The sequence below is a fragment of the Papaver somniferum genome, chromosome 8 (assembly GCF_003573695.1).
Source record: "Papaver somniferum cultivar HN1 chromosome 8, ASM357369v1, whole genome shotgun sequence".
Taxonomy (NCBI): Eukaryota; Viridiplantae; Streptophyta; class Magnoliopsida; order Ranunculales; family Papaveraceae; genus Papaver; species Papaver somniferum.
The window spans coordinates 7,533,100-7,557,329 of NC_039365.1; the positions used below are offsets into that span (position 1 = coordinate 7,533,100).

Sequence of the window (24,230 nt, forward strand, 5' to 3'; positions counted from 1 at the left end):
TTAGGTGTCTTATTTTCAGTAATCTCAATTTTAATTGGGTTGTGGTTATCGATAATAATTATACATGGGTTATTTCAATTCACGCCTGGAATTTGGAACCAGATGTGTTTGTACTTATTTTTTTAATCAATAAAAGAAAATTAGAATGCACATAATTGTTACTATATTCCAAATTTTGCTAAGTGATACAAAATCTGTATGTGATGTGACCCAAATTTCCTTAAACATTTAAAATTTATTTTCGCCTGAAAGATGTACTTCAGGATTCAAAATCTGGATAAAAACCAAAATTTATATTATTATAACCAACATACTTAATGGTACTTAATAATAACTTGTTCCCAACCCACAACTAACCCGACCTAATCACCTAATGCTATGACCTTCACAAAAGGGTACAATGCCCTCATACCCCGCTGCACCCAACGGGAAACATATGCTCAATTACCAGATAATCATTTCCAGGTTTTCTAGTTCAGTCTTGGTTGAGTATGCATATATAATTTATGTGGAAAAGAGTAACCTGTTAGCGAGAATTACAAATAATTTGTTGTAAGTAAATAATGTTGTGTATGTAAAGCAACTGTTTGTACCCAAAATTAGTTCTAGGCACTAAACATGATTGCGTTGATTAATGATGTGAAATTAGGGCCAGAAGATGATAGAAAATAAATAAGAAAACAAGAATTTAATGTGGTTCGGAAAGTTGTGCCTACATCCATGGAAGAATCCCGTAGGGGATATATTGTTTTGATATGAGGTTTACAGATATTGTATTGATACGAGGTTTACAATAATTGTGGTTAACTAACCCAGTATTCCATATCCTCTCAGGATTTATGATACATATATTTATTGTTTATGTAACCCTAATTCTGATATAAACTTGATGTACGAGCAACTTGGGAAACAAGACTTCTGGAATCTTCTATACGGGCTAGAAGAGATTGATTACGGGATCTCCGTGTATTTTATACACGGTACAAACATCGCCCCCTCTTAACCGCCAACTTGTTGGGGGTTAAGAAGTTTGTTTTTCCTTTTGCATCGACTATTGATGATGAAACTCGCCTCCAAGTGTGAGTAGAGGTATTCCAAAGACCCCCCAACTGTGATAACATGCAATGAAATTTTCTCACGTGTTAAGCGAGAATTTTTTCCACGTGATGGACTTGATGCCCAAGAGCTAGTCGAGTCTTGAGTGGAATATTGTAGTGCGCTTGCGGATGGGGCAAGGATTTTTTCTCGAAACGTAACAAGTTTGTAGTACTCGCTGCTCGGGCAGGATGGCTGCTTGTGTTGATTACGAGTCTTTGGACCAATATCGGGCATTGGGCTCGTGATTCGACGAGACTTTGGACCAACATCGGGCGTTGGGCTCGTGGTTGAGACCGCACTTTATGCTTGCCAAGGTGCAAGTCTTTCATACTCGCGTGCAAGATGAGATTTTATGCTTGCGATAAAAGAAAGACTTATGTGCTCACGTGCAAGGTCAGACTTTAGGTGCTTGCAATATGATGCAAGGCTAAATATTGAAGGGTCTATGTAATCCTCATTTCGAACTCGATCATATCATTATCCACGAACCCCGAACTCGATCGTGTTGCTTCTCCAAGTGCACATAAAAGTTTCTCGAACATAGATATTTTTGCTTTCATGTTGTAGGGAATTGTAAAACGATTCTAACGAGACAAAAATCACTCAATTCAGACTTAAAATGAAGAAGTTATTGATGAAACATGATTTGAACAGAGCGCGCGTGCGTTTGCTGACATGGCAGTGATGATAGTGCAGAATCACTGACTAGGACGATGTTGCTAACGTGAGACTCGAACAGTAAACGGAAGTTACTGACGTGTCACCTATGCTGACTGGAACTCATTGTTGACGTGGCGAACACTGATTGGACCAGTGGTGCTGACGTGGCAACAATCAGCGCTGGTGCAACGAAAAAGGTTGGCCAATCACTTCTGACATGGCGGTGGTCATCACTGACTTGAATGCTGACGTGGGAGACGATTTGTGCTGATGTGGAAGACGGTAGATGAATCCTACTACTGACGTGTCATCGAGTTTATTTGACTCGGTACCCGTACCATGTTGACATGGCTAACTGATCCAACCCAAACGGTCTTGACCATTTCAGTTGATGACACGTGTTACTGTTGGATTGGCTCCGTCAAGTTGAACCAGTTTGTTGAACATAAGTTGTACTGAGGATGGACAGATCGTGCGGATCATATCTGCTGAATCTGACGATTCTGGTTCACTGGATTTGGAGTTATACAGAAGGATGGATAAAGAATATTTGGTAACGCTATCCGTAACAGTCACTGTTTCTAAAGATCTTTTGTAACTCTTTCTGCTTCTATCTCGCCACGGTTTCTTCAACTGTTTTGCAACAGTTTCCTCAAGCCTCGCAACGGTTTCTTCAACCTTGTAAGTTGTAACGGTTTCTTCAACCTCGTAACGGTTTTTTGAATCTTAATTTTTTCTCTTTTGCTGCTGATTTTCGCATGGAACTCGTGTAAGATTTGTTCCACACCTTTCTCAATGGAAAAACATGATCGTTTTAAACAAATCCCCTTAATCGGCACCAATGTTTGTACCCAAAATTCAGGGTCGGCCCTGATATTTTGATGCCCCGAAGAAGAGGCTAAATTTTTGGCCCATCCCAATAATCCATGATGTCGATAAGATCAACTTTAGCTTAGAAAACTTCTTTCTACTGAGGCATATGTGACTGAAATGGCAAGCAATATCATGGACACCATCATTCGGTTGAGATCATTCATATTATTATCAGACCATCATTCTCATGGTCGTTCATGCCATTATCACCAGCACCGCCATTATCATTCTCCAAAGACTGCACGCAGAAAATTTAGCAAAACTAGATGCGGAAATTGCATCTTTTCCCATCCCTGTTTACCTATTCACAAGATCATCTTTGACAAATACTCAAAAGCAGTCAGCTCCTCAATATCCAACTCGTCCACATTGACGCCTATGTATTCCCAACTCCCAGGCCTTAGATGAATAATAAGTGCAACCCATATGGAGGTATGACAATCGCTTCCTATAAATCGAACACGGGATAACCAAAATCAATAACTCAAAGTTCCAATGAATCATCCATCTATCATCATTCATCAAAATCTCACTTGAGCAGATCGTAAAACTTCGCCAAATACACTATCCGCAAGATTTTTGTGCTTCAAAGTCTACTAAAAGATGATGTGGTTGGACAATTCCCTTCCTATGGCTTTCAATCCTACACGGTAAATATTGAATTCTTTGTTACCAAGGTAACTTAGATTGCAAACCCTGATTTGAAAGACTATATAAAGGAGAACTCTAGCAACTGGGAAACCTAATCCCCGCACCTCCTGTGTAATACTAGTTGTATAATCTAGAGTCGATTCTCCTTTAACCTAAGGTTTCTATCGAGACCTTGTAGGTTAACGACTTGAAGACCTCATTGGGATTGTGAAGCCATACCCAACTATTTTCTTTGTGGTTGCGTGATCTAATCTTGCTGTTTCTATCGTATTAAGTACAATCGTAAGATTGGTTTGAGATTGATTTCTGCGATAGGCAAGATATAAAAGAAGTCACAAATATCTTCGTCTCATCGTTTGTGATTCCGCAATATCTTCTTTCGCTAGTCAATTAAGATTATTGTGAGGTGATTGATAATTCTAGACTGTTCTTCGGGAATATAAGTCCATGTTATCAATTCGTTCCTGTTCACCTTGATTTATCAAAAGACGGAACAAAACTCGTAGGTATTTCTGTGGGAGACAGATTTATCTATTACCTTAGACTTTTCTATGTGATATAGATTGGTTTATTAAAGTCTTCGACTTTGGGTCGTAGCAACTCTTAGTTATGGGTGAGATTAGCTAAGGGAATCAAGTGCGTAGTATCCTACTGGGATCGGAGACGTAAGGAGCGCAACTGTACCTTGGATCAACGTGAGATTCATTGGGTTTCAAATACAGTCCAGACCGAAGTTAGTTTGTAGTAGGCTAGTGTCTGTAGCGGCTTAATACAGTGTGTGTTCAATCTGGACTAGGTCTCGGGGTTTTTCTGCATTTGCGGTTTCCTCGTTAACAAAACTTCTGGTGTCTGTGTTATTTGTTTTCTGCATTATATTTTGTTATATAATTGAAATGTCAGGGGTTGTGCGTTGAATCGATCAACTGGGAAATACAACCTTTGGTTGTTGATTGAAATTGATTGATCCTTGAACATTGGTCTTTGTACCGTTCAAGTGATTTCTCTTGTATTCAATTAGACTCGCAGATTTCTATTTGCTTGAGTAAGTATTGAATCGAGAAACATAGATATAACTCTTTGATATACTTTTATTAAGATTGAGTCTGACTGTCTAGTTGATTCTCTTAAAATTACATTGGAGTTAGTTCATACAGATTGCTAAGCGAAATATTGGGTGTGGTTGTTAGACCCCCATTTTTTTAGTTTTAGTTCCCACACATATCTCTCTTCGAGCTCACCTTTCAAGAAACAAAAACCAACACTAAAATGAGTATTGAAGTTTTCCCGCAAATGTTCAACAACGACATCTCAAACTTGTTGGTTCTCTGTACGTGGAATCCATTAAAAGCACTTGATGAGAGCACCGTGCCAACTTTACTGACTCAGGCTGAGCCAATAAAAGATGTTTTATTATTTTTTTCTCATCTTCATCGTGGAAAACCGAGTAATTATGCTTCTTCCCCAAATGTCTTAATTGTTGCATTTCGTTCCTTTGTTCCCATTTCGTATCTTTAATTTTGTTCTTGCGTTGTAGATGTTAGACAAAGTAGAAGCATTTTGTGGGTTTCTTTGCTTTAAGTGAGCGAGGATATAAATGGGTTTCATACGATTTCGGGTCATTGATTTTACGACCATCTCTTCTTCTTCAGTCAGGCGTCCAGCATAAATGTGTGTTAGAAAACTCCCCGGTATAAGGTAGTTATGACTACCGCATACAACTTTCTCGGAAAAAACACATTTCTTCAGCGGTCCTTCTAAATTAAAGCTTGAAAGGGAATCTGTTCTTCTTAGTGAAAGTAGTATTCTTCCTCTTTCTATTTGCTTCATACACGAAATCCTTTTTTGCATGACTTTTATGTTGTTCACTACACTCGCAAACCATTTGAAAGTTGCGGTCATTAGCGAAACTATTACAAACTATGATACACATTATCAACTTTCCTCATTTTCTAGCCCATTCCTTTGCATCATCTTTCTCCTTCCATGTCTAAAAAATAGGTTCAAAAACAAAAAGTTAGAAAACAAATTTAGCAATATGAAATTTCTAGTAATGTTTTCCAATGAACCTATGCATTCATTATTAACCTACCAAGTCGGTTAAATAGTGAAAGGTAGAATCTTCCGTGAAAACTTCATCTGCGAAAGGTTGTTCATACATTAAGGGAGGTAAATCCACGACCTGGACCAAAATATATCCACATCAGTGTGAATGAGACAACAAAATGACAACATATACAAAGTTGTCATTGGTAATGAAAGCGTCGAGTCGAACTGTAAGTAAACCCAACAAACCGTAATTTCACATTTCCAACCATAGCAATCATTTTACAACATACAGAGTAAATTATGGTTCAACATTATAATCCAAAACGAACCGTAAGTTAACTTACGGTTGGTCCCGATTTTCAAAATACCAACCGTAACTAGTGCAATAACTACAACCATGCACATAATATGTTATGGTTGGTGTCGGTTTTCACCTTACTAACCGTAACTAGTGCGGTAACTATAACGATGCACATAATATGTTACGGTTATAAATAGCTAAATGAAACTAACAACTGTAACCAAGTTACTGTTCATCTCGATTATTTGTATACCAACCGTAATTGGTTTTATGATTGGGTTTTCTTTAAATTTAACCAGTTACGGTTGGTAGTTCATCGGTTACGAACCATAACTACTAATTATGGTTGGTTACATGAAAACTTCCAACCGTAAGTATCTGTGAAAAATGTAAAAACTTTAATTTTTTTTTACGTACTTTAGATAATTTAGAGCAACAAAAAGCTAATTGGAACTAATTTAGAGGTATACCTGGTCATTTTCAGCCACTGATTCTTCACTTTGTTGGTTAATTTCTTCAATTTATTGAGATTGACCATCACTTTGGATTAAAACCTCTCTACCATCTAACAAATACTCCATATCTGGGTCTCCATCAAGAGGAACATAGGATTTATTTTCTCTATCATATAAAGATTCACCCATCTCAAATTTGTCACTGGAATCATTCATTTTGGTTGAATGAATTAAAACCTAGGGTTTCACAAAAATCACAAAAGTTTTTCTTTTTTTCTCCTCTACACTTTTTTTTCCAACTCTATAATAATCTGATTTTGTTTTGTTTTAGAGTAAATATAATTGAAAATAATCATCATTAGATTATCAATACTAAACTAGATTATCAACACTAAACTATGTAACGGTTAATTAGTCATTATCATTTTGATAAGGGGCTTTTAAAATTACCATCTAATGACCCTTTTTGTCCTATTATATCAACCCCTCTAATGTTTTCACCATCTCCTATAACAGGGGTTCCGAAGAAAAGAAGAAACATATCTGTCTCATAAAATTACTTAGGTACTCCTCTCTTCATAGGCAGATCCAAGATATAATAATTCGACTCCATGATAATTAGATTCAAAATTGGAACGGTATGCTTCTATTCCAAGCTGGGAGGACTATAATTATCAAATCGATCTTGAAACCTCTCTCAATATATCAGAACAAAATGTATAATTAGCCAATCTCTAGATGCATTCAACAGCATAATCAGTAATACAATCTCCAATCTCTAGATGCATTCAATTGCATTTGCAACGAGTAAAAACTCAGCTTTTAAGGGGTTTGACTGTCTTTTGCTAAGGATGATTTAATGCCACGCATGCACCAGCGGCCAATAAGAGGAGTTACCCGCTTTTTCAATAAAACGGGACAGAAAAGATCAGTTGATGGGCATTTAATATATATTGAAAAAATGTATGCATTTTGTTAAAAATCCCTTAAAAAATCGGCATTAACCCCTGCATAAGGATGTGATAATCGTGCGACTTCAGACCCTTCAATTGGAACTCTTTGAAACATACCTTCTTTTCCAATTCTCACTGCAACCAATTGGAATTTTAAGTGTGCTAAAAGTTTTACAGATAATTTTTCTTTCTTTCTTAGACATCCAATAAGGTGCGGGAGGGATTATATCTTTTCCATTCTTTTTCCTCAACCACGAGCTAGGCTTTAGGTTTAGCATTTGTAAATCTCTGTACGCTGGAGCCTCATCCTTGGTCTTATCCTTATGACACATAAAAGTTCCAAACAAATTCTATGCAAAATCCTTTTCTACATGCATGACATCCACATTGTGCCGTATTTTTAGAAAATAATAAGATTAAATTAGAAAAGAATAACCAACAACAAAACATATAAAACTAAAGTAACTGCAAGATATAATAGGTCAAGCTAAATTTACCTTCCAATATGGGAGACAAAATAAGATTGACCTCTTCGACCATGGGGAATGATCGACGGTCCGCTTTACCAACTTTCCAAATTCTTTATCTGCAGTTGCTGTCTTGTTGAACAATTCACCGACACTCAAACGTCTTGATGCAACCTTAAATCCTCTGACCAGTTGAATTGGGATTTTTTTCCGTCTATAAGGATGAAACCGATCTCTTAAAAACCTTCTATGACCCATATAAGAAAACTTTGAATCGCATTTTATCCTTAATGCCTTTGTATTTTCTCCACACACAGGACAACCATATCTTTCAGAAGTCCGCAAACCCGAAACATGGGCATATGCAGGAAAGTCATGTATACACCACAACAACATTGCTTTCACTGTAAAGTAAGTCTTCGTATGTGCATCGTAGGTTAACTTTCCGAGTGACCATAACTCATTTAACTCGTCGATCAGTGGCCACAAATAAACATCAATGTTATGGTTAGGACCAAATGGACCAGGAATCAGCAGGGTTGACATTGTGAAATCCTTTCCCATGCATTCAGATGGTGGAAGGTTGTAACAAACAAACATAACATGCCAAGTACATAAGATTGGCTGCTACTCATCTCCTTATGAGTCCAAAAGATGATAGCAACCTCAATTTTTAGAGATCTTCGTTAAGTCTTGCTTATCTAATATATGTTCAAATTTTAAATGTTTTCTATTGATAAATAATTATATTTTCTCACATGTTGAATTCAATTGTTAATAAATAATAATTTTATAACGAAATATAGAATCAAGTTTGTTTTGGATTATTGAAAATAGAGAATTGGCGGAGACTAGAGAGATTTGAGAAACTCCTCTGTTAACTACACTGTCTCGAACCTGCGACATTCGCGTTATTAACACGAGCTCTAACCAACTGAGCTAATAGGCTGTTAACTACACTATCTCGAACCCGCCACATTCGCGTTATTAGCACGATGCTCCAACCAACTGGGCTAAGGCTAAGTCTTATAATGTGCTAATCTAGCAGCTAGATTTGCAGTCCACGTCAACTAAAATAACCTCCTAAGTCTTATGAAAGTGCTAATCTAACATATTAGTCACTGAATAAAATAGTGTTTGGCGTTGATAACAACGCGCAAAACCGTGACGCTGAACCAAACAACGCTACAAAATTTCATTTGACCTGTACATCTGTTAGTTGCATAAAAAGTGGAATATTAAAACAAACATATTCTTTGACCTGTATTTGATTTGTTGCATAAAAAATGGAATCCACAGACAAAGTCTGTTGGGTAGCAGGCACAAATGCGTAAGGTGATGACACGCCATTCACACACCCTTTTTGCTTCCTAAAATAGAGTGATTCTAAACAAACCGCCATTCTGAACAACGAAACAAACCAGTGGTGCCAGACGTGCCGCTGTTTTGAACAAGATTAAAACCGTCCGGACACAAAAATATGGGGCCCATCCCTAGAGTTTTACAGGAGGCCTGCTTTGTGTGGGTGCTTGTGAGAGCACGATTTTAATATTGTTTAAAAGGGCGGTACGCCCAGAATTTTTGGAAATAAACCGTCTCTCACGGTTTACATTTTAATTTGTGGGTTTGAGTGGGCCGTACCTCTCGAAAATTGTGCAGAGGCCATGCATGGTGTCTAACTGTTTTTACAATGTGTTTTTTTTTTCTCGGTCCAAACAGAATTTTTGCTTAAAATAATGGTACCAACTCTTGGTCGGACCCCACATGAATATTTTCAACAATAAATAATATTGTCTGGTACTCACTTTACGATTTCTGCCATTGATACCATCTCCCTACCACTAAAACCAAGTAACCTCTTGCACTAAATTGATAAGGGAAACTAATTCTTCTTCTGCTACCTTCTAATGGCGGTAGTTTCTTCTTCTGCTGCTACTCTCGTATCCTGCTCTCCTCTTTCTCTTAAACGGTTTCTGGGTTTTGTCTTCCTCAGACAATCTCTACTGCTTCAAAAATCGGTGCTCCTTCACCAAGAAATAAAATTTTAGGTGAGAGGAATGTAGAAGCTAGGGTTTCTGATGATAGGAAGTTGTTATATGAATACGTTTAACCCCAAAGTTTCATCTTCTATTAGAAATCTTTCATTTACTGAAATTTTTGCATCAGATTTTTGGATTTTCTTTGCGATTGGGTGAATTTGAGGTTAAGGCGTTTGAATTAATTTTTGAGACAATTGAATACGTTTGAGTTCTGAAATTGAATTGCTTGAAAGGTGAGTTTCTGTTCCTATAATAGCTGAGAAGTTTCGGTAGAGTTTAAATTGCATTTGGTTAGGCCAATATTCGGTGTTGCTTGTTATATCACTGCTCAATACTCGGTGTTCATCTATCAGCTTTGCACGATTAATATGTTTGGTTACAGAATTTATCTTGAGGTTAGATAGGAGTAGCCCTACAATGGTAGGAACCCATTTTCATAAGGACCTTCAAACTGATTCTTTTTTGGCATTTGGTGCAGAAGAACTCATTTTCATAAAGTAATAAGTTCTTATTCATCTCCTTCCACACTTCTAGTTTTCTAGAACACTTGCATGAATAACTCTTTTCTGGTTTGTGCTGTTTGATGGATAATAGATTGAAGAACATCAGTAACTTTTTCGTCATACAACATGATGTCTGCATAATTCTTTAAGGCACGGATCAATATACTGTCAATTGCTAAGTAAATTTGCTCATTTTGTAGGGGATTATAACAGCTCTAGTATTGATGGCTATCTATGAATTCCCACAATTACAAGAAGTTATCAATCGAGGCTTCAACGACGCTGTAGATGTTAATCTTGTAAGTATATTCGCCCGCACATGTGGTCACATGCATATGCACATGTTTACACACACTTCTCTCAGTAATTAGGTGCTTCTAGAATCGTTACACACCAGATATAACCCAGCTACTATCATGCTTATGTGCTACCCACTCAAGATATACAGTTGAACCCAACATCTAGCTTTATCATGTACATTGCCCTTGAAATGCCTGCGAGTGTTATGTTAACATAGTTAACTGTCATTTGTTATTTCCTCCATTAGTTCCACACTTGACCCTGATACTTTTCTTTTGCTCAAAAATTTGCTTCATCAATTCCTAGAGATTCCCGTTTGTTTCTTGTTTCTCTATTTTAATTCCCTTATATATCCTGCCACGTAAACAGTTATAGGATTCCCAGCGCAAGGGTGGAAGTAAAAAGGGAACTTTTCATGATGGAGAGCTTGACAAGAATCCTGATAGAGATTCTAGGTAATGTGAAAGAAAAGAAAGCAGTAGAGATAAAGTTCATGAGTCTCGGGAGCAAGAGAGAAAAGCTGAGATGAACATGACTTTGTTTGATCTAAAGAGGAAAGTAGTATTGTTGATGAATCTGACCTTAGGCGTGGCACCTCCTGATTTCAACCACAGGAGTTCGACAGAGAGAACTGTTGATGCAAGTGATGAGCATTGTGACAGCAAAGGCAGGTCTGTGAATTCAACCAGTGATAAAGGAACTGGAACCAGCAACCGAGAAGAGAAGAGGCTCGAGGAGGAGAGAAATAGGAGCAGAGGCAGGTCTGAGGCTCAAGAAGAAGAAAGTGGGAGGGTTTCTGTGAGTCATGAAGAGCGATCAAATAGTGATAAAGCTAAGAAGTTCTGAGAGAAATCAAATGGGTTGGCAGAGGGTTGGAGTCTATTGCTCACTGGTCTAGTAACAGGCCTCATGGGGAGAAGACTGACAAACATAAACAACAATATGATCGTGCATATGGTGACCATGTTGCTTTGGATAACCGAGAAAGATCTGATAAATGCAGAGGAAGATGGACATGCGAGGTCAAGAGATATTGTTGAGAAGGAAGTGAGACAGTCTAGAAGGTCACAGAGTTGTGTGGGAGGTGAAAGGCGTCTGACAGAATCAGATGACTCTGGGTCAGACAATGACAGAGGTATTGGCCACAAGAATATGGACAGAGGAAAGGAAAGTTATAGAAATGATTGATCTAAGGGAAGAGATAGTAGCAGCTGGAGTGACAGGGCAGGGATTGGGAGGACAGTTGGAAAAAGAAGAACGATAGCATGAAAACAAAGAAATAACAGATAGATATGGGGATTTTAAACTTGAAAGGGAATGGGAATCACAGAGGCGAGAACATAAGAGGATTGACAATGAAATGATTCTACATTGACCTGTATGTAGGAAAAATTGGTGACAGGCATGAGAACGAAACTGGAACTTCTGATTTCGTTGAGATTTGACCCAAGCCATCTCATGATTATATCGGGGAAGAGTCTGCATCAACATTTTCTGGGAGGAAAACTGAAACTGGACAACACGCTGATATCATCTCAGCAACAAATGATGAAGATTGCGCATATTTTTTTTAGGACAGGGCAGAAATGGCCGATGTTTCTGGTTCAGGTGACCATGAAAGATATCTGGAAGATAGGTCCTCTATGCTAAGATCAGAACCGAAATAACATAGATATGCTAAGCGGGAGAAGGAAAAAGCCACTGGGGAACGGAGTTCGAGTGCTGGTTCACAACCAGCTCAATTTGACAAAAACCAGGGATCCGTCTCTTTCAACAGAAATCTCGTCCAAAGGCCACAAGGGAATATGAGGGGGAACAGGAAGAGCGCAAGGACGTGAAGAGCAACGTGTTGGCATACAGCTGCCTATGATGAGACCTCCTTTTGGCTCTTTAGGGTTGCCACCTGGACCAGTGCAAGCCATTGGTATAGGTGTCTAACTCCAGGTCCACCTATGGGGCTTGATGTCATGATCTCACCATAGGAGGGCCTAATGTTTGGCCTGGAGCTCGAGGTGTTTATATGAAATGTTATCTGTTCCTCCTGGTCTTTCACCTATCCCACCTGGACCTAGATTCGACCCCAACATGGGAACAGGCCCAAACCCAGGCATGTTTCTCGATCAACCAGTCCGTAAGAGAGGATTAAACCCTAGCATGTCTGGCCCTGGTTCGAATATTATGGATACAAATGGATGTGGATGCCTTAAGAAAAAGCTCCTGCAAACTGGGGTCTTCCGAAAATTATTGGGATACTTAAAGAAAAAGCTCTTGGTAGTCCTTCTAGAGCGAAGCAGAATGATTATTCTCAGAATTTTGTTGATCCTGGCAAGAGGCCAAACAAATTCACAAGGGAGCTGGAGCTAATTAAAGATGTGGAGGAGTATCTGAAGCTCTGGGAGCATATTAAAGAAAAGAAGAAGACGAGATTGTGGCGGAAGCGGCATCACCTCCCATGTATCACAAGTGTGATTTGCACGAGTTTGTGCTTTCTCCAGAGTTTTTGGTACCAAGTTTGATGTCATTCTTGTAGACCCTCCATTAGAAGAAAATGTTCATCGAGCCCTTGGTGTTGCCAACCATATGGATTACTGGACATTTGCGAAGTTTTAAAGCTTAAGAGTAAGGTAGTGCTCTTTGCTCCACTTCCCTAGTGCACTGTGATATTGGAATTCTTAATATTTGCAGCTTACACTTTGAAACTTATATCCTAAGCTTGCTCCCATTCTTTTCAGGCAATTGGTGATACACCTTCCTTCATCTTCCTGTGGGTTGGTGTTGGTGTGGGTCTTGAGCAGGGGCCGTCAACGTGGTCTAATCAAGGTATTAGAGCTGATATCAGTACAGCGCGATATCTATATGAAGTAACCATGTTATAACATATTTGCATGGACCAAAGTTTTTGTATTGTTTCGAGGAGCCCGTGCAACTAAAAGACCACTAAATGGTAAATTTTAGAATTTGAAATATTGTATGTGATTCCCATGATATTTTTACTTACAGTTCCGGAAGTACATGTTTTTTGCGAACTAGGGTCTGATCTTTAGCTCTTTTTATTAAATGTTAAACCTAAGTAGCCTTGCACGACGCAATTTAGTTTTTCTTTATTCCCCGATGAATGTGTTGGTGTTGGTCCTCAATCTTTTCTATCTATTGTTACATCTATATCGCTTTTCCTTGTAGTGGGGTTTCTGAAGGTGTGAGGATATATTTTAGGTGAGGACCAAATACACCTCCTTCATCATCCTGATGGGTTGGTGATGCTGTGGGTCTTGAGCAGGGTAGCGATTGTCCAAATAAGGTATAGCGGAGCATATAAAAGAACCTTGTTATAACATGTTGGCATGGGCTAAAGTTTATGTTTTACTTTTTAGGAGACTATGCAACTAAAAGACCACCCAATGGTACATTTTAGAAGTTGGAATATTGACGTGCTCATATTTCCATAACATTTACTTATCAGGAAGTACACGTTTTCTTGGGAATTAAGGTCCTCTCTTAGCTTGAGGTGTTACAGGCTCACCTGCTCACTATTTACTGGCTTTGCATGTCACTTCTGGTAGTACAAATCTCATTTTCATCAGAGCTTCTGTATGCCTTAGAATACCATGTTCTTAATGGATATGTATCTTGTACACCGTAACAGATTCGGCACGGTCGGATAGTTTAGCAGCAACTGATGCTGCTCCGCAACTTTGAGGCGCACAGAGAGAGCAGCAATAGCTGCTGCAGCTCCTATTAATTACCATTCCAGGTATTTCCTGTTCTCATTTATTACTTTTGCTTATCAATATCCACCTTATTTTGAACGATATCAATTTTCACGGAGCTGTTATTGATTATACATTAGCATCTCCAGGCATCTGGCTTGAACACTGCAGCTGCTTCTCTTTCAACGGAGACTGAGTTGACCCTCCCCTTCATCAAATTTCCTTGCATGAGGCCCCAAAGATACAATACGCTGGCCTTAACATGGGTTTCTTTCAAATTTATAGGAGCCCACGGTATGCTTTGAAGTACCATCTGTATCTGGTTCAGTTTTGTCTTCTACAAAGAAGAAATCCATCAACAGCAATCAAGTGTGCAATGCATTAAGGCACAATTCCATAAGCAGCACCACAATCACCTACACCGTCTATGCCCAACCCCAATTCAGATGTAGAATATCAAGTTAAGACTTTAACAGTCCTGCCAATGAAACACAAGCTGGCAGAGTTAATGGATTGTGGATTCGCTTGATCAACTAAGTGTCTTGCTATGGGCAAACATGGGTTCTGATCTTCTGTATGCCAAACCCCCAATGTTGCCCGTAAAAATAATTTGCCTGCTGATATTGGGTTTCTGGTCACACCAAGCTCAAGCCAGAGAGATCAATATGGTAAACTACAAGTGGTATTTTTGGCGGATAATAATGATACTCATCATCTTGATACTCCTTCATGTCAGATGACACTTGGTTCAACCTGATCCACAGCCAGGGAACTTAGAAAAGGTGACATTAGACTCTCTAGTTCTGCAGTATCTAAAGCACCAACATCGACAGTGCCCAGCTCCTATAACCAGTTTACCACCTCTTTTTGTTGCATCCACATGTGTCCAGAACCACGACGAAGTACAGAGCTGCTTGCAAATGTGAAAACTCGCCAGTTTATGAGTGAGTTTAGAAATCATTATGATGGGATTCATGGAACCTGAAGAGACAGACAGTTTACTTATAGCAGATTTTGGCCTTGGCGCTCTTGCAGGGATGACTTTGCTCTTCTGGCGTATAGCTTTCGTTGGCGACTCCTCTTAGATTGTAACGGGGAACCATTTTGGTGAGCTCAAAATTTTTGATTTAGAAAGTGGGAATATCGTGGAAATTAGTATGGGTTATCATTCACCATTAACACTCGTCCAATCAGCTCTATCTGGTGATACTCGGTTATTTCTTCTGGGTCATATGAAGTTCGACTCTGGGATGGATCTTCAGGTTCAGGTGGCCACTTGCACTGTTTTGATGGTGCGTGGCAGCTCGGTGCAACAACTCGGTACTTCTATATGAAATTTTGATATGGAAATCTGTATGTAATTTTTATTCTTAAAATGGCAGTAATTTCAATTTAAGATACTGTAATTTGGTTGGTTCTTTATTCTTTTGTAACGATTGTTTTCTTGCTCCCAAAAGAAAAAATGTGGGAGCTCAAAATAATTTAGTGTTAGTTTAGACCTTGGAAACGTGGAAGAGAGTCTGGAGGCTTAAAGTGGTCTCCAGAATTCAGATATTCTGGTGGAAAGCTGTCCATAATATTCTCTCCCTGGCAACACTTCTGACATATCCCCAACTTGTGGGATGTGTAGAGATGCTGACGAAACCATAAGACATGTTTTAACAGTTTCAGCAAAGCAATCTGGTAAATGAGCCGATAAAGTCATGGTTTTATGTCTGCCACCAAATACTGGTACATGAGGAAAGCTACGTGTCAATATTGCTTTCAAGGCGTTGAACCAAATCCACAATCAACGATTGTCCTGATCAAAAACCACCTTGCAGAAACCAGAAATTACCAAAGCCAAGTTACCTACATCCAAAACCCAACTCTCTCCAGTTAGATGCAATGCAAACTACTTTACCAAGAGTGGTCCGTGGATTTCAGAGGTACACCATATACACAGGTGTAATCAGAACTGCAGGTACAGCAATGGTTTCTATTGATGGACAAAATTGTATAACAGGAACAGCAAGGGTCATCAGCAAGGCAGGATAAGGGAGGAGTGACAGTGGGACTGATTGCTGCTGTAAAATGAGCTCACCATATGAAGTCAAAGGAGCTAATATTGGAGCTGCAGGATAAGGGAGTAAGAAACAGATGAAAAGGAAGTGCAAACTTCATTCTCCACTCTTCTGATGTGACGGAGAGATGGGGAAAGCTAATGCAGGATAACTCTATGCTTGTAAATCTTAATGCTAGGTGGGAACTTCCCGTCACCACCTAGTCGGTATTATGTTTCTTTCCAAATAAAAAAAAATCTTGAAATAATTTCCATCACAACAACTGCTTTCAGAACTAGTAAGATTACCATTTCCAGACTCCTAATTAAGCTGTCTCAGATTCGAACTAATCTCCATTTAAGTTTTGATATTTTGAAGACATGAAGCGGGAAATATTTAACAAACAAAAAAACTTCGGCCAAACAAAATCATCATTAAGATTCATTTATATCAAGAAAGATAAACTAAACCAAAAACCCTACATCCGAACAGTACCATCATGATAATGTGAAATATTGTGCAAAAGATTCGCGAACAAGAGCAGTAGATTTTGCGAATAACAAGAACTAGATAATAGATTCACCTGTTTTTCTTCTAAAGCTTCTTCTTCTTCAGGATTCTATTGATTCTTCAGTCAGTCTCTGGCTCCACCTAAGTACCTGAGTTCAAAGAAACTATGCTTTTAAAATAATTCTCGGCGTTCAAGAATGGAATATCATTGATATTTAGTTCTCTAGCACTTTCATGTTTTGGGTCATACAGAACTAGACTGTCGCAGCTCAAGAGTAGAATATCTCCATTCTTAGAAGACCACACGAGCCTAAAATAATGATTGTCGCTGATAATACTCTCATGGGCAATGACATAAAGCTTAGTCCAAGATTCTCGAACTCCATAATCCAGCATCTTCCATACTTCATAACCAATCTTAATTTCATTAACATATGAGCTGACAAGTGCACAAAGGCACCCTTCCAACACTCCCAGAACCATACGCAGATCCTTATTCTTCTCCTTAAGTCCATCTGGTAGTTGCATTTCGTTAAAACTCTCGTCGCTGATATCCAAAGAGAGTACGACAAATCTTGATGGAACTACCGCTAACCAATGAAAGTCTCCATTAACAAGCACCCCAGCTGTTTGCATTAAGGTAAAAAAATAAGGTATGGTCTTCTCAGTTTTCCAGGAATTTGATGATAACTTATAGATTAGGATCAGACACCTGCTTTCATGAGGCGCTACACCTATTGCAAACTTGTAATCATCGTTCTTGTGATCATAGCCTAAAGCATGTAAGCAAACATGACAACCACTTTTAAATTCGATTGACAACTTGGGCATTTCTTTATATTCTCTTGTAGCTGGATTCCAAAGACAGAAAAAATCTCTATCACCATCATACTCAGACAAACGAATGCAAACGAGACCGTTACATGTACCCAACAATGATCGAACATAATAATGGAAAGATTTGAATGGGTAATTCATTTCATTATTCTCTGACACTGATGAATCATAACTTATGGAGTAATTTACAGATTTTATACACCTGCCTTCATGAAATAAGAGAATAGGGTTGTTTTTCTGGGCAGTAAGATGAAGGTGCGATCTAACAAATTCAGAGGTAGAAATTAGGGCATACCAATTCCTGCAAACGCACTTACATGCAAGTAATGATTCCGCTGGTACCCTTAGAAGTATGTCTCGGTAGAGATCTTCCGGAAGGCTTGACATTATTCTTCTTCTTCTCCCGATTCAGCTTCTAATTTCTTAGGGTTTATGTTCCCGAATCCGGAGAATTGAGAGACTAAATCCGAATTTTTAGAGTCTCCTTCCTACGATTCAGATTTTCATCGTTGTAGGAGCAGATAAAAACACCCAGAGAGAGACGCTGAGAGTGAGAGAGATAGGTTTTTGTTTTGAAGGTAAGAAGATGTATTTGGTTACTACTATGAGGCCTCTACTACTATTGCGCAAGACTGGGTGCGAACCAACCAGCGAGCTAAGCATGCAGGACTTGTAGTTTTGGCCTTGGCGCCTCGGCATGTAACACTAGCAACCTGCTTGCACAAGCCGAAGCAAGGCAGGAGGATTGAAGAAAACTTTGCGGCATTCAAGTATGGGTGGGTGCAAATATTTTTGAGAAGAGTATTTCAGCTGAATATTACGGCATGACGATATAAAGTTGTCGTAAACTATAAGAAGGGAAAGGATATTTATTTTATTTACGATCTTCATTCAGCTATTAATACATTTCTTAGAAGGATTTTCCAAAATGAAGACCTCTTTAATATCAAAATTGAATTGACTACTCCAAATATGACAAAATAAGCTCTAAAGCCAAAACAAACAAGCATACACAATTTTTCCTATGCTAAGTTTAAAAACTTACTTTAACAAAAATAACTACACAATTTAAAAAGAACGCGCAATTGGGGATAAAAATACTAAACGGGGATATTGATTGCTTCTCCCAGCCCATGGTTTGTGCAAGGGGGGATTTTTAGATATGAAAACACTAAAATATCCTTTGGTTAATAAAAAAACATTATGAAAAGACCGTTATACTCTTTTTTCTAAAACATTAAAATCAAAAACCAAATTCATATATCCCCCATTCTTCTCAAATCAGCACCGGCACTGACCTAGGGTTAGGTTTTTGATTATTTTTTTTGCTTCATCGTTCTTCATCCGTTCTTCGTCGATTCAAAAATTTCTTCGTCGATTAACCTACCCGAATAATAACCATGCCTCCACGAAAAAAAACAAATGCCCAATCGAAGGAAAAATCGATTGCTCAACAAAAACACCGACAAAGAATTGCTTTGATTGCTCAAGAGCAAGAAGAAGAAGAAGCAACGAACTCGAACAATCAACCTCTCGCAACCATGGCTTCTGTGAGAAGGTAAGTGATATTGAACTAGTTTATGAGTGTTTGAATCAATTTATAGCAATGGGGTTAGGTTAGAATCGCGAACCCTAACTGAAACAGTTGAGTTACAGAGAGTAACGGAACTGAAATTTGTATGAATACAATGCCGGTTTTAAGTTCCACATTCAATCTAGGATGAATACAGTGCCGGTATTAGGTTACGGCATAGATTGTAGCATGAATGCAATTCCGTTTCCAAACCCTGAAACTGAATATTACGTACCAGCATAGAAATTGGGTTGAATACTATGCCGTTTTTCTATTACGGTATTCCTTAATGATAATTCGTGTATGCCGGTAGTGGACTTCAAACTTACAGGAACATCTATGAATTTTTCACCAGTACCGGCATAGATTTTCAGTTGCATTGTATGCCGGTACTCGGTGATGGCATGGAATGTATTAATTTAGAGAGTGTCAGTAGTTATGTTTTGGTATCCAGGAGAATTACATATGACTACTGGCATTGTCGATAGTTAATGTGCACCGCCGGAACATTGTACTGGCATGGGTTATTTGCTAAGTTTCTATGCCGGGAGCTGTGCCCCGGCTTGGTTTGTTTAAGAGAGTATATGCCGGTACTGAAACTGAAAATGAGTTGTCTTATGTTCGTTTCGTGTGCTTATGATATAAGTCAAAAGCCAAGGAAGCTAACAAAATAAAAGCTAAAGATGTTGTCACTAAGAGAAGGAGGAAGGACGGTCTTGATACTCCTCAGTCTCTGCCTCCTCGAGGGAAAGATGAAGCTCGCAAGAAGCGTTTGGAGGCTGATACAAGAGGGATAATTTGGGAGAGTTATGGTGACCGTAGTCGACTTGTAATCCGTGAAGGTACTGGAACAGTTGAGGACGATGAGCATGATGAAGAGGAAAGTGAGGAGGAAGATGATGAGGTTCATCCAAGTCAATTAGAAAGCCAAATCGAATTTGGTGGGCCAAGTCAACAACCAACACAAGGCAAGGGCAAGGGCAAACCCAAAGTTAAAGGTTGTCACCTTCCTCACATTGATGACATGATACCTAACCTTGAACGTGGTAGAATTTGGGGTGAAGTTCCGGAACCGAAAATACTATTTGGATACAAGGACTGTTGGGATCGTATTATCTATCAAACCTATATAAGAACTTTTTATCTTGTGCATATGTATTGTTTTGGATTTATGCAAAATTTCTTAATCGTATTATCTCCTTATTGTAGGATCATACGAAGGCTGTGCGTGTTTGCTGAAACCAAGTCGCGGCTCATTGGGATTTGTCTAAGGAGCATGAAGAGGTCCAAGCAATAGTAAAGGATTCTGCAAAATTATGTGAAGCCAGATATTGTGACAGTCAATTGCTTCGTCGAAAGGTATCATAGTGAAACTGATACAATTCACTTCCCGTTTGGAGAGATGACCTTGATCCCTGATGATGCTCAGTACATTCTAGGCTTGAATGTTATCGGAAAATCAATTGCAAAAGGAGTTGAGTTCTGGCCCTAGAATGGTCGAAGTTGCACGCTCTGACTAACAAGATATTTGGTTGGGACTACAAAACTTCTGTAGAGAGCTTTTATGTATCCCAGTCTAGTAGGACGAAGACATTCAAGCTGAATATGCTTAAGGAGAAGTTTGAAAAAACGGGGGAGAGAAGTTTGAAGGAAGGATGGGACCCTGCACAGATTCATTATACAACTGCTGCGTACTTGTTATACATCTTGGGCACTAAGGCATTCCCTGACACTAATGGCAACAGGGTAAGTGCAAACTTTTTTCAGTACTTGGATCCGTTGGAAGATGTCTTTAACTATTCTTGGGGCACCGCGGTAATGGAACATTTGATTACGGAGATGAGAAGGGCCTCTAAGTCTAAAACAAACAAATTTGTCAGGAATTTCACTCTACTACAGGTAATTTTTTTTAACTTATGTTCTTATGTATATTGTTCACATGTATATTTATCATGAACTTAGAATCAAAATTTACTGCTTCACATTGGAATAGGTGTTTACTTATGAACACTTCCCAAACTTGTTCAAGGACTGCCCCTTCTTGAAGACCATAGACCTTCTCGAAACCGATACTCCTAGAGCTAAGAGGTACGAGTTTAACAGTATTCCAAAGCCCGGTAACAAAGGTCGACTGATCGATATGATATTGGCTCTGGACACGATGAGTACCAAAGACGTTGTGTTCGACCCTTACAAGGAGGCTAGAGGATACCACCAACTTTTGAGGTTTGGTAACGTTGCGTTATACAATGGGCCGTTGTTCCACCCAAAAGGATACGTTATGGATGATCCTGTACGTGTGATGCGCCAACTTGGATATAAGCAATTATCACGTTTTGAGACGGCATCTCTTCAAAGGTATGTTCTTGACCTTTCTCGGTGCTATTCAACTCCCAATCGGTTGCATGTAGAGTATGATCCAGATCCGGAACCAACACATTGGAGGGATAGGGAACCACGTCGTTTGGTAGATATTAGTAAGTGGGATATTGCGGAAAACGGTGATTAATGTGATGTTGGCTACATGGAAGATTACCTGGAATGGTCACATCCTTATGTCGTGCGCCTGGATGACGTCCAAGTTCCACCCCAGAAAAACCCTCCCGTTCCAACTCCTGCACCGGCATCACCTACGATGCCCCAACTTCTTAAGACCGTTGGATTTCTAATAAGTATTGTTAATTGCTTAGTCGTTTAATGTACACATAATCTTATATTAACATATATATATATACTAATTATGTGTTTGATGTATTAAACTAGCGGCGTCGGCTTGGCAAGTTGAAGAAGATGTTTGGTTGCAAATAGAGCTATATGATAAATCTCCCATCGCTTGTGAAGATTTAACCGTGCTTGCTTTCTTAATAGAAGGATTTTTGTTACTTGGTGGGTGGTTTGTGTAGATTTTTCCAAAGGAATGGGGGGTATTACATAAAAATGAATCTCCAACGGTCTTATTTTTCAAAAAAATAGCCGTTTTCTTTTTTGAATTTCACAAATACCAGCATAGTCTCTATTATAGATTCAATGCCGGTTTCCCGTACCGGCGCTGAATAGTGTTGTAAAACCATGTCGGTAGTGGTTGCATACTTGGCCCAATCTCTGTGAAGAAATTACCTTGTACCGACATCGTTAGCTTATGGGAAACTGTATCGGAACCTAATGTTGGCATCTTATGTCACAATTACTTCAATGCCGGTTTTAGTGATTTTCAAACAAACTAGTCGTTGAGGATTTTCTATATATAAAAAGAGATAATACTTGGACCCAAAAGTCCAAAACTAGTGTGTTCTTATATATCTCTTTGAGCCTCTAAACTTAGAAACCCTAAAACCTAGAATAATCATCTATAAATAACTTAGTATAGTACCTAATCCCACATACAACAAATGGAATCGTTTGACTCGGAGGAAGATTTAGCAATCACCCAAGCATGGTACGCCGAAACTCGTCCTTCAACTATAGATAACAACACGCGGGATTCCATGTGGTTGAAGATTTTTAACAAATTTTTTCACGATTACGGTAACCCGAAAGGAATAACTGCTAAACAAATCGAGCAACGACACGACATCATCATAAATGCGGTGGTTGAGTATCTAAAAATGAAACACCAGATCAATCAAGCTAACCGCAATATATTGTCCCCTCAAAAACTTGTAAGTATCTTTATGATTAATTCGAAATAATCTACTCTTTTTCAATTTTTATGTAATAAACATAGTTTGTGTGTTGTTTTTGTAGCATGAATCTGTGAAAACGCGTTACTTACAAGAAAAAGGACAAGCATTCATGTTTGAAGCCAACGTCAACCATATTGTAACCAAAGTCACGGAGTACCACTAACTGGGAGAATCGGAGACGGATTCTTCTTAAGAAGATTGATAGTTTAGTGGTATTTGCTTAGGTTTTTAGGGTATTTGGTTAGGTTTTTCGTAAGGTTTTGTGAGTACATCTATATGTAAACCCTCACGAGACTATAACTCGTCCACTTCGGTCACCAAATGGTTTAAAGGCTTGATGCACGTGCTAAGTGCATTCGTGCTTCTTGCGACAAGGATTAAATTCGAAATAAATTACATTTCCGTCATACAATGTTTACATAATTCCATGTCGCTAGTTAATGCCGGCGTAACTCTTATATATATTACTATGCGGGTATTTAGTGTCAAATTTATGGTTTCTCTGTACAATAAACCTTGTTCCGGCATTGTTTTTATACATGACACAATGCCGGCACTGGATTCCGGCGTATCGTTTATCCTTATTACCATGCCGGCAAATTCAAAATTCAAATTTTTGCAAGTACAACTTCATTGATTGAGTCCAATAACATCCATATTTGGGCACCATCCTATAAATACACTTGTTCTCCCTACAAAACAACACACACCTGGTTCCATATACTCTCCAAAGTTGATATCATTATATACTCTTTCTAACTCTCCCAATACCTCAACATACAAAGCAATGGCATCCTTTGATTGAAATGAAGATTTGGCGATCACCAAAGCTTGGTACGCGGAAACTCGAGCTATGAGGCAGTCCACCATAAGGGTGGATTCCGTAACCTTTTGGGGTAAGGTATACAACAAATATAGGAAAGAGTTTGGGAATCCGAATGGAAGAAGTGTTCAACAGATTCATGATAGGCACCAAGTCATCGAAAGTGCGATACTTGCTTATTTAGCTATCCAAAAACCAATTTTCAACGATCCCCACTTTAACTTGTCCATTGACCAATTTGTAAGTATTTTTGTGGTTTATTTTACGTGATCCATGTTTGATCTTCCTACTAAACAACACTAACAAAGTAAGTTTGTGTTATGTTTTTGTAGCATGAAGTCGTCAAAGCGCGCTACTTGGAGGAAAAGGGGGAAGCATTCGCATTCGATGCAACCTATAAATTCATGGAAGACAAAATCCCGGAGTATGCCCCGGAGATGATGGAGGGTGCATCGTCCTCGAACGAAGATTGATGGCTTTAGAATTTTTAGTGTAGGTTTTGTGGGTAGATCTCTATGTAAACCCTCACGAGACTATAACTCGTCCACTAGGGTCTCCTATGGGTTCAAAGGCTTGATGCACATGCTAAGTGCATTCGTTGTTCCGTCGACAAGGATTAAATTCGAAATAAATTCTAATTCCGACACAAAATGCTAACATATGCCGGCGTAGATTTTAGTATATAACTCTATGCTGGCAAAGAGTGTCT

General features: G+C 38.8%; 1 protein-coding gene and 1 long non-coding RNA gene across 5 annotated transcripts; one reads left to right on the forward strand and one right to left on the reverse strand.

Moving 5' to 3' along the window:
* Positions 1-9,332: 9,332 nt before the first annotated feature.
* LOC113306600 lies at positions 9,333-15,429 on the forward strand. 4 transcript variants are annotated; one of them, XR_003338722.1, is made up of 9 exons: positions 9,333-9,552; positions 9,671-9,776; positions 10,247-10,345; positions 10,716-12,970; positions 13,079-13,290; positions 13,527-13,644; positions 13,807-13,902; positions 13,990-14,097; positions 14,203-15,429. It is a non-coding gene; the product is annotated as an uncharacterized LOC113306600 (long non-coding RNA). The 4 variants fall into 4 exon arrangements; XR_003338721.1 differs by having other exon boundaries at positions 9,333-9,776; XR_003338723.1 differs by lacking the exon at positions 13,807-13,902 and having other exon boundaries at positions 9,333-9,776.
* Positions 15,430-16,517: 1,088 nt separating this feature from the next.
* On the reverse strand, positions 16,518-18,018 carry LOC113301577 (F-box protein CPR1-like). The gene is made up of 2 exons (XM_026550350.1): positions 17,760-18,018; positions 16,518-17,456 (listed from the first exon to the last, which is right to left on the reverse strand). Exons 1-2 carry the CDS (start codon positions 17,827-17,829, stop codon positions 16,747-16,749), a joined length of 780 nt encoding a protein of 259 aa, XP_026406135.1. The 5' UTR covers positions 17,830-18,018; the 3' UTR covers positions 16,518-16,746.
* Between the last annotated feature and the right edge of the window lie 6,212 nt (positions 18,019-24,230).